This window comes from Nyctereutes procyonoides, unplaced genomic scaffold (genome assembly GCF_905146905.1).
Source record: "Nyctereutes procyonoides isolate TBG_1078 unplaced genomic scaffold, NYPRO_anot_genome, whole genome shotgun sequence".
Lineage (NCBI taxonomy): Eukaryota > Metazoa > Chordata > Mammalia > Carnivora > Canidae > Nyctereutes > Nyctereutes procyonoides.
Window position 1 is genome coordinate 8,354,151 of NW_026575130.1, and position 16,751 is coordinate 8,370,901.

A 16,751-nucleotide genomic window follows, 5' to 3' on the forward strand; every position below is an offset into this window, starting at 1 on the left:
ATCTCAGTCTTTAATGATGAAGATGGGCAACAAAACAATCACCATTCTCCTCTAAATGGTTAGGCTAAGAAAGCGACCTGAGTTCAGGCACTAAACACTTTAAAAGGTCATTTTAGGAAGTGGCAAAACATAGAGGATTGAAGGCTATATTTTTGTGTAATCTCTTTAATCTCTGCTGTTCTTTAGCTTCAAATTAGGCCAAAGCTAGCACTCAAATCGCTGCTGCTGACCTCAGATAACACCCCTTCCCAGAGCTCAGCAGTGCAGCTTAATTACCTCTGAGATCAAATTAAAGCTCCTAATCATGGAGTTAATGTCCACCACCAACTGCACCTTCAATAACTGCCTGCCTAACACACAGGCTTTCATGAGCTTTTCTGCACCAAGAAAATCTATAGACTTTACCCTGGCCCACTTCTGAAACAATGCAGATGGGATTCCCCATCTACTGATCATCTTCCCTCAACCTCAAATTCAGTATAAGACTCGCTCATCAACAAAGCCTTTCTAGTCTCTTCCATTTAAACCTATTTACTTTAACCAGTCTTATACTGCAATATTAGCACCTCCAGTATTTAATATATACAATAAAAATTCAAATAACGTTTTATAAAGCATTTACATGATCTCATTTAATTTTCATGACAAGCCCTTGAGCTATGCAGAGCACATATTATCTTATTATCTTTCATTTTATTAAGAAACCATATCTTAAGTAATAAGGGGTAAACCTGAAAGTCAAGCTCAAATCTTCTGGTTATAGATACCATCTCTAGATACATAGAAAGATAGACAGACACTTGTGTGTGCATTATATATGTATACTTGTATGTATGTACATATATGTAACTAAATTTTTAAAGAAAATTAAATATTACATATACAATATTATATCTGTTTTCTTTTTTTAAGGTTTTATTTATTTATTCATGAGAGACACACACACAGAGAGAGAGAGAGAGAGAGGCAGAGACACAGGCAGAGGGAGAAGCAGGCTCCATGCAGGGAACCTGACGTGGGACTCGATTCCGGGTCTCCAGAATCATGCCCTGGGCTGAAGGTGGCGCTAAACCACTGAGCTACCCAGGCTGCCCTTATATCTGTTTTCTATAAGAAACTAGTTATATTTTTGTTTCATTTATTTATTCTCTTCCTCATCAATGAGTTCCCTGAATAAATGACTTCTTCAATTTCCTCAAAAAACTTCCCAGACTGTATAATGTAGGTTTATTCTTCTTTGTTCATAGAAAATAACAAGGAAAACAATACAAGAATGTCTCTTGGAGGGATCCCTGGGTGGCGCAGCGGTTTGGCTCCTGCCTTTGGCCCAGGGCGCGATCCTGGAGACCCGGGATCAAATCCCACATCAGGCTCCTGGTGCATGGAGCCTGCTTCTCTCTCTGCCTCTCTCTCTCTCTCTCTCTCTCTCTCTCTCTCTCTGTGTGTGTGTGTGTGACTATCATAAATAAATGAAAAATTAAAAAAAAAGAATGTCTCTTGGAATTCCTAATTGCAATGAAAACAAACCCCACTTAGCCAGAATTCAGGTACTTTGGATCCTTATCCATCTAAACCCCTCTAAGAATCAGAAAGTAAACAAATCAACAGCCTCTGAGCAGTTAAAAAATACATGCTTTTTACTCTCAGATGAGCCCCGTGGGCCCACTCAAGTCTTTTCTTATTTTGTACCCACTTCTTACAAGTGTGATTATGACCAGCCCATAGCATAAAGATGGAGATGTGAGGTGTTCATGCCACTCTCATTGTCACCACCCATCTCCACTGCATTCCCCATTGGTACAAGTGACTACATGATTCCAGTGAGCCCAGAGGTAGCCTCAGCCCAGCTTTCCAGACTGCCAGAGACAGCTACTGGGAGAGGGCAGCTGAGACCCCTATTGGTCTTCTCTCCCACAAAGACTAGAAGCCTCAATTCAGGGCTCCTCTTGGAGAAAAATGGTACAATTGAGAGTCAAATGATAATAACTGTAGTGAATGAAACATGTCAAATATTTTTTTTAAATCTATGAGTTTATCAAGCTGCTTAAAAAGATACCCTTTATCTGAAAACAGATATGGGAAAGAATCAAACATTTAATTTACTTTTCCTATAAAAGATCCTCCCCAGGGAAATCATAGCTGAAGTAGAAAACTCCTTCCGCTAACAAATGCATAAGCAGTGATAGAATTAGAGTGTCACCTCTTTGAAACTCTAATGAAAAAATGGCTCTAGGCAATGATAATCAATAGCTTCTAAAACTATTATGTGGAAGGCTGATGGGAAACTTTACAATGGATGGACCACTTTGGCAACACCTAAACTGCTGACAAACCTTGAACATCACAGTAAGAACTAGAATTAGCCACTGCATGCTCCCTGGTGTGATCAATAGAAAGCATACAGTACCACCTTTAAGTGATCCTACAAAAAAATCTGAATCTGATCAGCCTTCTAGGCCAAAACTACCTGTTTATAGGAAATATGGAATCATGTTAAATGACACCATGGGGTTATAATCTGCAAAGTCCAGAGTGTGGAAAATTATACAGGACAAATATTCTTGTTTCTTCAACAACAACAAATAAGTGGCAAAGAAATGCTTCAGATTAGAAAATAAACAGAGTCCATGGTTAGGCTTGTGGAAATCAGCAAAAAATGAGAGCCAATAGCAAGAAAGAAGACAGAAAAATAATAGAGAACCATTCCAAGTACTTAAAAGACATTTATTTCAAAGGGCAAAAATTTGTTATCAGGGCAAGCCTGCATTTAAAACCCAGCTGTGGGAACACCTGGATGGTTCAGTTAGTTATGCATCTGCCTTGGCTCAGGTCATGATCTCAAGGTCCTGGGATGGGGCTCTGCATCAAGCTCCCGGCTCAGTGGGGAGTCTGCTTCTCCCTCTCCCTCTGCCCCATCCTCTGGTAATGCTCTCTCCGCCCCCACCCCCAGCTTCTCTCTCTTTCTCTCTCCCTCTCTCAAATAAATAAATAAAATCTTAAAAAAAAAACCCAGCTTTGCCTCAAACCAGTCTGATGATTGTCCCACTGACATTTATCTTTGTGCGACCCTAGTTATTAACAAAATGTCAATAACCATCTATAAATAATGTTAGGAAGATATAGTCATCCACATTTTACTAAGATTTCTATGAAAAATAACAGATTTGGATGTTTGAACTGATCATTCAAAATCACATGAAAACAGAAAATAAGTGTTGGTGGAAATATAATATGGTATAGCCACTGCATGGAATATAGTATGGTGGTTCCTCAAAAAATTAAAAATGGAAATATCATATGATCCAGCAATTCACTTCTGCATATATATATCCGAAAGAATCAAAAGGAGAGTCTTGACGAGATATTCGTCATGTTCATTTCAGCATTATTCACAATAGCTGAAACATGGAAGTAACCCACATACCCATGGACAGATGAATGCATAAACAAAATGTATACCACATAAAATTAGAATCTACATTTAAAGAATACAGAAGGACACCTGGGTTGCTCAGTGGCTGAGCATCTGCCTTTTGCTCAGGGCATGATCCCAGGATCTGGGGGTCTGGAGATGGAGTCCCACATTGGGCTCCCTGTGAGGAGCCTGCTTCTCCCTCTGCCCATGTCTCTGCCTCTCTCTGTGTGTCTCTCATGAATAAATAAATGAAGTTTTTAAAAGGAAGGAAGGAAGGAAGGAAGGAAGGAAGGAAGGAAGGAAGGAAGGAAGGAAGGATACAAAAGAAAGCAAAAATATTTGGCACTTTTACAAAATAAAATCTATGAACAGTAAAACTAGTTGCAAAAATCCCCAGAAGTTGAGTCTGAAATAAGGTCATTAACATTGCATACAAAGGAGTTCCCACACTGGCTCTGAGATTCAATATAATAGTGTAGGTGTTGGGCCAGCCAGGAAAGTACTATTGCCTAATAAGTTTAATCATGCCAACAAAAATGAGAGGTCAATTCTGTGACAGTCAGAGGAGAGGGGTGTGTGTGTGTGTGTGTGTGTGTGTGTGCGCGCGCGCGCACGCGTGTGCGTGTGTGTGTGTGTGTGTGAGAGAGAGAGAGAGAGAGAGAGCAAGAGAGAGAAATAGCTTCTGACCCCATGACCTATGCATACCAAAGCATTTAACCACCAGAAGGCCATGGATAGATAAGAATATGCCAAATTACAGGTTTTCTCCAAACAAATAAGGCAAAATCTAAGATACAAAATGAGAGAGAATAGTAATTATTATTGCTATTATGTAAAATACTGCTGAATTTCTTTCGTGTGATTGGGGAAGCAGCTTGGTGTCACTCTACCTAGGTTCAAATCCCAATTCCCCCACAGGGTGCCCTTGAACAAAGATATTATGACATTTCTGCAACTCAGCTTTTTAATCTATAAAATGGGAGTAATAATCATACCTAGTTTATAGGTTTGTTGTGAAAATTAAATGGAGTGATATAGGGAAAGCCAGGGCAGATAATTCTTTACACACTCTATAATTATGACAATTTCTGTTATTTCTAAGGATGACACAGCCTGTATCATTTTCCTATTTTATCTCCTATGTAGCAGCCCATGTGGCTCCCAAATCTATTATTTTTGGTTCAGACCTCTTTCTTGAGATCTAGACAAATCCAAAGAAAAAAGAAAAATACACTGAGGCATAGTGAGAGTTAAGTGAGAAAATTGATTTAAAACATTGAGGATTTAGTCATATCAAAGGGAGTGGACTGTGTCAGATCAAGGGAAGGGGGGTGCTTACAACACTTAAGGAAGACAACATGTACTTAGAATGATAACCTTTTAAAAACTTGTTCGTTAGGATATTATTTAGGGGAGAGAGTGATAAAGGGTGTTTATCCATTCTTTTATTTTCGATTGTGGAAGAGGCTATACAAAACACTTTGAGCATATCTCTGGGCTTCTTGCAATTTCTTTCTTTTTTTTTTTTTCTCAACTATTATTTATAAAATGTCCTCTAGGCACTGAGAGTACAAGGGAGAGGTGTCCTCCTGTCCTCATAGGAGTAAGGAAGTTTAGGAAGACGATCAGTAAGTGCCAAGTCAGGGAAATGTGTTATTCTGAGAAAAGCTAACCGAGGTTCACCATGAGTGGGGCAGGGAAGTTGCTTCTAAAAGAGGTAACACTTGAGCTACTTCTCAGAGGACCAGGAGAGTGAGCCAGGGGAGAGAAAGCACGTTTTGGAACATGCTGAGAAGCCTGGCGGGGAAGAGCAAGCACATCTTGTGGGAGGAACTGAAATCTCTGAGCATGGCTGCAGCACAGAATGTAATGCAGACAATGGTGAGAGGTGTGAGAGGTTCAGCTGAGAATGTTCTGTGAACAACTGTGAACAGGGTAAATAGACCGGATTTTCATTACGGGCAACAGAATTGTTGATTGGTTTTAACCAAGGAATAGCATGATTGGGCTCTCATTTCTGAAGGGTTATGCTGCAGCCTGGAGAAAGGAGGCAGGGATACTGATTAAGCAGACATTAGGGATGGATTGCTGCCAAATAGGGCACTAGTGGTTAGATGGCAGGCTGGGGAATTGTTGGGGGCTGGAGGTAATATCATGAGGTGGAAGTGGGTAAAGAGAGAGGAAAGGATCACACCCAAATTTCTGCCTTGGGAGATGGACATGAGAGGCCACTCACTGAGATAGGGATATTGGCAGGGGGGAGGTGAAAGTTGTCAGGTCAATTATTTCCTTTGTACCTGAAACACTTGCAAGAAATCCAAGTAGAAATGCTCCAAAGGCATGGAAATCTATGGGTTTGATAAGGAAATTTTCCATGTGCCCAACTGCAGGACCCTGAGCCTGGAGGGTGCAGACAGCAAGCAGGTGTGGCCCAGTTGAGGGACCTGAGTGACGACTCAGGAAACTGGTCAGAAGTATCAGAAAACCAGCCTTTCTGGTGAAACCGTGGCTCTCCTGCATGGACATGGGGCTCAGCCCCTGGTGGCAGCCAGCTCCTCTGTAACCAGCCAATCCTCATCAACAAAGCAAGGATTATTTTAAACTGAGAAATTACTGGAGTCTTCTTTGTGAAGTTCTGTGGCTTTGCTTTTGTAAATCCCACCCTTGCCCTAGCGTTCACTGGGGCTGCTCACATTCATAGGAAATGAATAAATCAATTTTCTCTGCTGCTTAACTCTCACTGTGCCTCAGTCTCTCTCTTTGTTAATTGGTCTAGATCTCAAGAAAGAGGTCTGGGTTAGAAATAATAGATTCAGGAGTCAAGTGGGCTGCTGCATAGAAAATGAATTAGGAAAATGCTATAGGTTGTATGAGCTTTAGAGACTAACAATGCACTTAACCATATGAGTGGTTCTGAGAAGTCCTTTGGGAAAAAGACCCCTTGTTTAATTTTATTTAACCCAGCCTGTCTAAATCATTTGACCCTGAAATTTTTTTGCTCCCCGCCAATAATGCCATTAAATCCCATAGAACTAGTGTTTTGTAGAACATGCTTTGATAAATGATACTTAAGGTATTTTGCATGAAGTAAATTTATTGATACCATTATGCGTACAAACACTTAAATTTTATGTAAAAAATAATACCAACTAGGTTATATGATTTTTCTCGGTCATCTCCCCATTGAAGTAATTTCACTACTAAATGCCTTACAAACCAAAATACTACCATCATCCACCTCTCCAGAGGAGCTGAAGTTGTAAGCTCACTATCCAGGAGGAACTAGCTAGCCTCTAGAAGTAGTACGTCCTTAAATATGAAGGCACTTGGAGAACCTGGTGACAGCTCTATACCACCTTCCTAAGGAGGGACAACTGCATATTTTCGTCTAACCCATCCAATCAAGAGATTCACAGTCCCTAAATTCCACCTAAAGAATTCCTGCTCTACCAAGCACTAAAATAATTTAAACCTATTTAATGATGGCTAAAGTAACAGTGCTTTTGAAATCAAAAGTCCTTTGCACTTAAAGTATATGTGAAGCACGTTCTTTGGTCACTAACTGGAGCCATAACTCCAATACCAACTGCCTTCCACATTTCAGGTCTGACTGTAGCTCTCCAGCTGGCAGTGATTTCCCAACCCAATTCTGTGATTTTCCAGGTTGTTTAAAGCTGTTCTTTAATGAATCACTATAGATTTTCTTCTAGAATTCATGCTTTCAATGTTTGTATTTGACCTCTCTATCAAAAACCCTGAGCAATTGTGGAAGATTCTGAAGAACTAAAGTATTTATGATAGAAAGAACAATAAACTGACCGACTTATCACAGGGATTTTTCTCTCCCAAAACCCATCATTAGTAATCTGTGTAATCTTGGAAAACTCACTCAACTTCTTCTCTAGGCTTCAGATTTCTCAATTATGAAACTGAGTACCGTAATTTCTCAACTTTCTGTTTCATAAGGTTACCAGGACAAACCAATAGGATCATGCTCACAAAAAGAATTTGGGAAGCATGAGGTTATACACAAATGTAAGAGATAGTGATAGACATGTCTATAACAATTACTAATGAGACTCAATGATTACTTATTCACAGTAGTGGTTGGTTCTAATTTTGTGGTGAGTCATCACCACTTGGACAATGAGTCATATGTGAAGACAGCTTGAGCCAAAATTCCCCATGGGAGGAATTTGGCAGAATTTGCCGCCTTCCTGCATGGAGTATTGTCAACCATCTCAATCACAACACTGCCACCAGGTTGTTACTTACTGTTCTGCTCCAGTCCACAGTCAAATTATTTCCCACAACTTCTGTTTTATAAATTCAAGTAAATTAGTTCTCAAAGAATAAACACTTTGTTTATCTGAATAAACACTCATCTCGTGGATTTATTTTATCCTTGGAAGTTCCTCATCACTCAAAAATAATTACACAAATTAAATTATGGTTTCTACCAAAGTCTTTAAAGAAATCAGTTAAAAAGCACTCACACTATTAGTTACCTCCTTGACCATATAAGAAATACTGATGTCAGTTCCCCTGGATTCTCACCTCCCTTCAGCAACCTCCTGCCTATCCTCCTGATCAGCTCTCATCAGTAATTCTGTCTAGGGCAGAAATGAACACATTCATCTACCAACTGTGCAGGACTCACAGTCCCCACCATTTCCCACACTACTACCAAATTCTAGTGGCATCCAACAGATAGAAAGAAAACAAGAATTCTGCTTCAGAACCTCTTCTGGCTAATTGGGGATTAGACTGAATATATGTCAAATCCTGCTTGAAGCTAGCCTTTTTTTACATACAGCAAATCTTAGTGTAACGTCATTTGTGTGGTTTGTAAACCATACTGAAGAGCCTACCTAGAAAAAAGTAGATGCTAAAGAATTCAAACAAACACTACATTTGAAAGTAGAAATTTGGGGCTATGACTGGATTCAGTCAAACCATTCATTTTACTTATGTTATCTAAAATTCTTCATTTATAAATAAATCAGTAACCACTGAATATAGGGGGCTTTAAACAAACAAACAATCGAACAGGCATGGTTCCTGCTTGCATGGCATTTATAATAAAGTGGGAGATAACATAAAAAAGAAAGCAAAATAATATGTAATTACACCTTGGGATGAGTTCAATGAAAGGTGTACAGAGAAAAAAATTGGAGGTGAGAGGTAAGCCTCCTTACCTCCTCTTGATTGGATGACCAGAGAAGGCTTCCAATCATAATGGAAGGACATAATACTTAATTACGCTCAGAGGATATAATACTTAAGCTCAGAACTTCAGAAGAGAAATCTAAGCAGAGAAAGCAATGACTACAAAAGCCTAAAGGCACAAAGGGAAAGGCATGTTTGATCAATTATGGGAAGACTTGAGTCAGATTCTGGCCCGGGGAGAGGGGGAATGTTAGATTAGTTTCATCAAATAATCTTAGGCCCAGTAAAATGTTACATTTTAATCTAAATGCAAAGGAAAGCTTTTGAAGGATTTTAAAGCCAGGGAGTTAATGGATCAGATCAACTATTTAAAGGCAAGAGGAAAAAAACCCGGAAAGATTAGTTGAGTGGCTACTACGACAGGCCAGGCAAGAAATGCTGGTTGTTGAACTACAGTAGTGGCAATAGAGAAGAGATGTATTTAGGAGATAGAATGGAAAGGATTTGGTAGGAGATTGAAAATTGGGGCTGAGGCAGTGGGAGAAATCAAGGATGGTTCATGAGTTCGTGGTTTGAGCAGGTGGACCAGTGGGGATGAAGTGCTAGACCCTGTTCAAGGTCAAAGATGACTCACCAGGTGCCCAAGTGCCACTCTCTGCCTTGGGCTGTAAGAGTGGATGCACTACTTTGATTCCACCAGGTGGTACAAATGATGAATCTAGGTTAATTCTAACCATATCCTTCCCACTGTGTTTGTTAGCTATCCAAATTGTCTTCTTTTTCCATGTTGAATAGAAGATCTGATTCCCAAAAAGGGACATTGCAAAAAAATTATGCCTGAAAAACAACAGAAAAAAACATAAAGAATAGCAGAACATTTCCTCCCAGGCTTATTAACATTTCACTCCATTTCAATTAATTGACTGAATTTTAATTACCTACCTTTCAATTGTATCTCATTTAGGTTTAGAAGCAGATGTTAAGTTTCAAATTTTACTTATGTATTCATAATCTGAATTAATGAGATATAATTTTTGGCTTCAGGTTCATTGTCTCATTCTTTCCTAATCAACATTTAAGTGTAATGAAAATAAAATAGGGAAGAAAATAGGAATACTCTCAGAGTGGATTCTGCTTGAATCCATTTCACACTTGACTAATTTCTGCCTCTTACCACAAGCTGGAGAGTCAGTTACAGGCAAGATAGCAAATCAGATGAACTTTGATTTACACATATAGGACATAGTAATTCCAAAAAGATAACTAAAACCTATAACCAACATGTGAGAACTTCCAGATGTCAAAACTGTTAATTATTTTTATTTGCATTTCTTAATTAATTTTACTTAAGTTTCACAATAACCCCAAGAAGTAGCTACTATTATTATCCCCACATTAAAGGAAACTGAAGTGGCTCAGTCTGTTAAATATCTGCCTTAGGCTTGAGTCATGATCTCAGGGTCCTGGGATCAATACCTGCATCAGGCTCCCTGCTTAGTGGGGAGTCTGCTTCTCCCACTCCTTCTGCCCTTTCCCCCTCCCACTTGTGCTCTCTCTCTCTAATAAACAAATGAAATCTTTTTTTAAAAAAATTGGAAACTAAGTAGAAGTCATGTAACCATCCCCAAATCACTTGTCCAATAAATGGTAAATCTAGGACTTGTACTCAAGTTTTTTGGACTTCCCAGTCTGTGCTAAACCACTCCACCAGTTTAGCCAGACAAACCTCAAATGGAGATTGCTTTATTTTACACCAAAACCAAAACTTACTGTGTAAGATGTTTGCTAAGACGGACAGAACCTCCATCATAATTACAGGAATAAATATGAGAATTGCTTCCATCTCTGCTGTACTGAATCCAAAAAAGCTGTTTATCAAGCACATCCAATGACACAGCTGTTATTCTTTCTGATGTCTGTAAAAGAATCTTCTCTTCCACACCATTGAGATCTGCTCTGTGAAGGCTGCCAGCCACTGCCACCTCTGAAGACCAAAATATAAACCTGAGAGCAAACACATTACACACACATAATTGAAGGCAAGGTCACTGAAATGGCCAACTCTTGGTGTTTCAGCAGTCCTCGGATGTCTGCACAGGATGAGTTTGACTATTTTGAATGAAATTCCAATTCAACAAATATTTATTGCCCTGCTATGGGAATTCTGTGTGATTTCAAGTTAAAAAGGAATTATGCTTCTCTGGCAAGAAATCATGGTAATCGGAGCACCATTTGCAGAGGGACGCCTGCCTTGGTTCAAGCCCAGGCAACCTTCTCAGTGAGAAGGTCCTTCTGAGTTCAAAATGTTATAATTCTGTGAATTATCATCAGATTTGATATATATTTCAATGTCTGAAAACAGCAGTTACCTTTCTATTGGATCAATTGCTACATTTGCAGGATAGTTTAAGGCACTTAAGAGAACTCGCGAATTGTTTCCTTTCATATCTGTTACTGTGATGATTCCTTCCTGTTGATTTGACCAAATAAGCTCTTCATTTATCCAATTTATTGCCATTCCTGAAACATTTTTCTCTATATTGCATACTCTCTGCAAAATCAAATTTCAAAATATTAATACTTTCTCATTCACATAAACATTGTTCTTATCTTTATGCATAAAAGTCTATTCTTTTAAATACTTGTCATGTTTATGCATTCATAAAACTATTTAAGTTATAAAACAGTCACAGATATGGTGCCATTGTTTTGATAGAGCAATGTTAACCCTCCCACATGAATATTTCTGGGCACAGTATTTATTAATTTTTTATTTATTTATTTATGATAGGCACACAGTGAGAGGGGGGGGGGCAGAGACACAGGCAGAGGGAGAAGCAGGCTCCATGCACCGGGAGCCTGATGTGGGATTCGATCCCGGGTCTCCAGGATCGCGCCCTGGGCCAAAGGCAGGCGCCAAACCGCTGCGCCACCCAGGGATCCCTGGGCACAGTATTTATATTGACTTTAAGGTGGAAAATTATCCTATGCATATTGAAATTAAGCAATCAGCCATAATGTATTAATAATTTCAACTGTAATAACAGTGAAATTTCCATGTTATCTTAAAGACAGTTTGTCCATTTGCTAATGGAATGGTCCATATTCCCACCTGAACCCAAGCCTAAGCTTTGCCAAAATCTGGCAAGAAGCCCTTGACATTTGTGCATAGAGCTCTAAAATAAATGAATTTCTCATTAGAGCCCCACTTTCCTGGCTGCTCTCCTCTTCTATCAGGCCCCACCTTTTCTACAGGTCCTCAATGCCCTCCACTATAACCCTATGGCCCAAAGAGCAGGGCTTCTTTTTATGCTTCTTGGGTAGTGTTTCCTGCTCCCTTAAGATAATATGACCAAACAAAAACCTTGGTTTTTTTTATCTCCTAATTCCAGTGTGTGCAGGTAAACTGGTCAGTCTTCTTGGGTGGTGGAGGGTGGGAGGTGGAGAGACAACCTAATCTGTGTGGTTGCAGATTTTCTTGGTTTATAAAATATTCCTGCCCTCCCTTATTGTAAATATTCCCACCATAGCTGATTTCTAGTTACCAACATGACATCATGGAACTCAGATTGGGCAGAGGTCAGTCTCACCAGCTGGCACTATTCCTATACCTCATACAAAGTAATCTAGCCAATCCATTTAACCAGTTGCTAATATATTAACTAACCCAGGCAAATGGTATTTTAGCAGGTGTCCTTTGTAAACAATGTTTTAAACCAAAGGAGGGGATACAATGATGGATTTTAGGCATTAGGTCAATCCTTTTCTAATGACTTGACACAAATTCACAAGTGTTTAACTTTTTTTCCTATTCCATGACAGAAAACCCTCCAGACTTTGAGACTCACGATTTTTGAAACAATTCTGTGGATGGCTGGAAAATGAGTAGCCATCCTTGTTAAAGGTGACATTAATGAGTATCAGAAATGTGACTAAAGAGATTAGCACTTAATTGAAGCTTTTAAGAATAACTGGAGGGAGAAAGGTTTGGTTTGAAGAAAAACAAAACAGTGGGCAATTTGTGTGGAGATAAATGCTTAAGGTTTCTCCAGTTACTTGTCTCCATAATCCATCTCTCAGGAATCCAGAGAACATTCCTCCTGGGACTCATGTAAGGGTTCTACCAGTTATAGAGAAAGAGGAAAGATCTTTTGTATGTACTTGAACCAAAATACTTTATGTATAACACCTGCTTTATTGTTTTTTTTTTCCAGTGTGAAAACACCTTAAGAATCAAAAAGATTTTATCCTAAATATCAGGAGATAAAACCCATGACAGACATTTTAGATGAAACAGGATCCCCAAACTCAGCACAATTGACATTTTAGGCCACATAATGCTTTATCATGGGGGTCATCCTGTATAATTTTGGGTGATTAGTAGCATCCCTGGAATCTGCCCACTAGATGCTAGTAGTGCATTTTCTCTCCTTCCCAATCCAGGCGTGAAAACCAAAAATGTTCCTGGACATTGCCAAATATCCCCCAAGGGACAAAATTGCCCTCAGCTGAGAACCACTGGAGCCAAAAATAATCATGTTAATAATCTGTTTTAACCATAAAGTGGTGATCTGACTTAGTAACCTTACATGTTTTCAAAATTCTGTTAACATCCTGACTCCTTTTGAGGCCTTCTGAATACCAGTGCCACATGTATGAGTTCATTCAGTAACGTGCCACAGATGCAAATGAAACAAATATTTACGAATCTACAATTACATTCCATTTGAATTGGAATGTAATTTTTGTTCATCTATACATTACAAATTATTGATATTGTGTTTGTCAGCCTATATAAAAGTCCCCTAAATACTTTGAGGGTGTACTTTACCTCTTGCCTTGTCCCATTCAGAAAAACTCTTTGCAAAAGTTGTCTTTCTGGATCTACCCAATAGATTCTTTCTTTATTATAATGAAAATCCATGATCACTGATACACCAGCATCTGCCACCAATTGCTCATGATTAGTGCCTTCCAGGTCAATCCTAAAGATACTGATTCCATGGGAGAAAATTAAGAAGGGTGCAGGACCTGAGTGGGAAGAAAGAAACCAAATCGTATATTTTCAATATTTTATCTGATTTAGACAAAATATTTTGCCATGACAACCACTACAAGTGGACTGCATGTTTAATTCTTGGTTTTATATTTTAAATAAAGAATATTGTATGAAGAACAAGTTCCTGTAGATGTTCGCAATTAATTTTCTAAAGCATCTTCTTCACAAATTATAAGAAATGAACATTGCCAAGTTATGAAAAAACTCTTTGAAGAGAAAATCATTTACTACTCTTATCTATAAAATGCCATTTTATGTTAAAAAAAGGAAACCATCTCTATTGTGGATAGGGTCTGGATGATTGTAAACTTTAATTACACAAATTGGGAATAATATTACAGATGTAAAGTAATATCATTTTGGAAATAGAACCCACCTCCTCTTCTTACCTTATGAACAGAACCTCAGGGTAATGATAGGGAAGAAGATAGCAAAAACAAGAGGCCTTAAGTGGAAGCAGGGAAAACAGAAATGCCATCTTAAGCTCTGACATGTTTTGTCCCTGTTAGCATTGCCACAAAAAAAAAAATACAGGATGCCCAGTCAAATTTGAATTGCATATATATATTATGACACATACTTATACTAAAAAATCATTTCACTGTTAACTTGAAACTTAACTAGTTTAATTTTAACTAGTTGCCCTGTATTTTTATTTGCTAAATTTGAGTGGTGGACCTCACTGGAATTTTTATTCCCACAGGGCCTTGCCCTGAACCCTAACCCTATGGTCTCCTGTTCCAGGTGATGGCTGCCTTCCCACTCAGACTCTCAAGTGTTCAACACCTGCTTGGGAATCCAATACCTCTCTTTGGAAATCTCAGCACAAATTATTGGCTGACTCTGCACAGAGCTTGCCTTTGATGCTTCAAGGGAATGTCAGAGAATAGCTTCATCTCCTGCAGCCAGGTTAGTTGCCTTAATCTCCCCTGCCTGAGTGTGATGAGGCTCCTTCCACTGTGCCTTTAGATAACTCTGGAACTTCTGGGATGAGTCGGGGATTGGAGATGAATGCTAATGTATTCTTGCTTCCCCACTAGGGTTACATGATTCTGTTTTCACATTAGACTTTATACCTTACTGTGACACAGTAAATGTGTCTATTGTTCTATGGATTAAATGAAATGATGGATTAACCTCCTCTTACTCAGGGATTATGTTCTACAGTCAGAAAATGTTTACTCTGCTTTAGAGGATTTCAGAATAGATAACAGAGGAAGGAAGTACAAGATCATGAGAGTTTGAAATAGGTGCCAGCATAAGTGTCGAAGAGAATTAGCCGAAATCACCCTTCTTGCGTCTTTCCTATGATAGAAGAGCCCTGCACAGGTATGGAGGAGAACCCATGTTTTATTGCCTCTCCAGGTGTGAAACCAGAGGTGTCAGAGAAGAAATGGGAAGGGCATTGGACTGAGAACCAGGAAGCCTTGTTTCTAGTCCTGGCACCATAGCTTTCCTGCACAACTCACAGGACCTCCCTGCCCACATCAGGGGATTACTGGGGAAAGAAATAAAATTTTAGATGAGGAAGTATGCTATTAATTATGCAAATATAATTTGCCATTGCTGATTTCCAGAACCAAGGTCTCACTCCATAGGTTTGTGCCATTGTTCAGGTTTGAATCTCTGGATGAGAACGTTGGTGTAACTCATCTCTTTTTTTAGTAATGTGTCCTGGAGAAAAGGAAGACATAGCAAAAATCACCCTCAACTGATAGTTACTGATCTGTGAGTCTGTGGATTTATTGCTAGGTGTCATCCCTTTGAAATGTGTATCATGCATTCTCTATAAACTGAGTAAATGTGCCCAACACATATTACCAATATTCTAGTGCACTGATACATTCATAAGATCAATAAAACATTTTATTCATTTGACAGTATTACTAAATGGGGGCATCTGGCTGGCTCAGTCAGAAAAGCATGTGATTCTTGATCTCAGGGTTGTGAGTTCGAGCCCGACATTGGGTGTAGAGGTTACAAAGGAAATAAATAAAACTTAAAAAAAATTACTAAATGGGAGGTTTCCAGGTTTTAAAAAAAGGAGAATGAAAAGGCACTCTAAACATTTTAGACAGAATATAACATAATGCTTTGCACATAACAGGCACTCAAAATTTTTGAATAAAGAAATCATTGAGTTTTGCTCATTTGTCTGGCTTTAACCATAGGAACAAAGCTGAAGACACCAGCAGATACATCAAATTCAAAAAAGCAGAGTTAGTCCTACAGTAGTTATTTTACTAATAGTAATAATAATAATAATTATAATAGTAGTAGCAACAAACTTTCACAACCTGATCTCATTTATCCTTAACATAACACCATGAGCTAGATAGGTCAGATATAATGAATAAATCAAAGAGAAAAGAGAAATCTGAAAAATACCTAGATCCATAAAATGTAAACATAACATTAACTTCAGTAGCTTTTCAGAAAATAAGTAGAAAATATTTATTAAAATACTAAGTATGAATTAACTAATGAATTTTCTTTTCAGATTTTTCGCATTCACTGGTGAATCATGACATCCAGGATTTATTATAGCCTCTTAGGACTGAAAGGACCCTAAATATTACCTAATTCAGTGTTTCCCAAAATTGTTCAAAAAAAATTACACAGGGTGCTATGAGTCTATGTGGATCTTTTGCAGATCCCTTCCTTCAAGGTTTTAATTCAATAGGGCTGGGCCAAGGGCTAGCAATCTGTGTTTTGAATAGACACTCCAGATGATTCTTACGCTTGGTGAATTGGAAATCATAGATCCAGTTCAGATGAGGAAATTCAGTGATGTTCCCCAAAGACCTACCACTGCTTGGTGGTAGAGTTGGAATTAGCAGCCAGATATTCCTGCTTTCCTGCCTTGGTCTCGGATGTCATGTGTCGAGACGTTGCAATCTTCATTTTACTTATGTAACTGATTTTAATTCCACACTGTTCATTTTTTTCCTACATTGTCACATCATTTTGTGTATACCAAGGCCTGGGTATACTGTAGATGTGAAATTTAATTTGATTTTTTTTAAATGGAAGACTTCAAGAAATTAGGATTGGTGAAATAATCATTCTGTACTACCACTGGAAATGATAAAAAGTTAGGGTTTTCAG

At 38.6% G+C, this 16,751-nt stretch overlaps 1 protein-coding gene across 2 annotated transcripts in view; it reads right to left on the reverse strand.

Annotated features, from left to right (window-relative positions):
* EGF (epidermal growth factor) overlaps positions 1 to 16,751 on the reverse strand; it is a 93,264-nt gene that overhangs the window by 54,691 nt on the left and 21,822 nt on the right. For both annotated transcript variants that reach the window (XM_055342499.1, XM_055342498.1), the window contains exons 2-5: positions 13,416 to 13,615; positions 10,954 to 11,135; positions 10,355 to 10,588; positions 9,219 to 9,421 (exon numbers count right to left, since the gene is read on the reverse strand). In XM_055342499.1, coding sequence (XP_055198474.1) covers positions 9,219 to 9,421; positions 10,355 to 10,588; positions 10,954 to 11,135; positions 13,416 to 13,615 — 819 coding nt within the window. The remainder of the gene's footprint in view (positions 1 to 9,218; positions 9,422 to 10,354; positions 10,589 to 10,953; positions 11,136 to 13,415; positions 13,616 to 16,751) is intronic.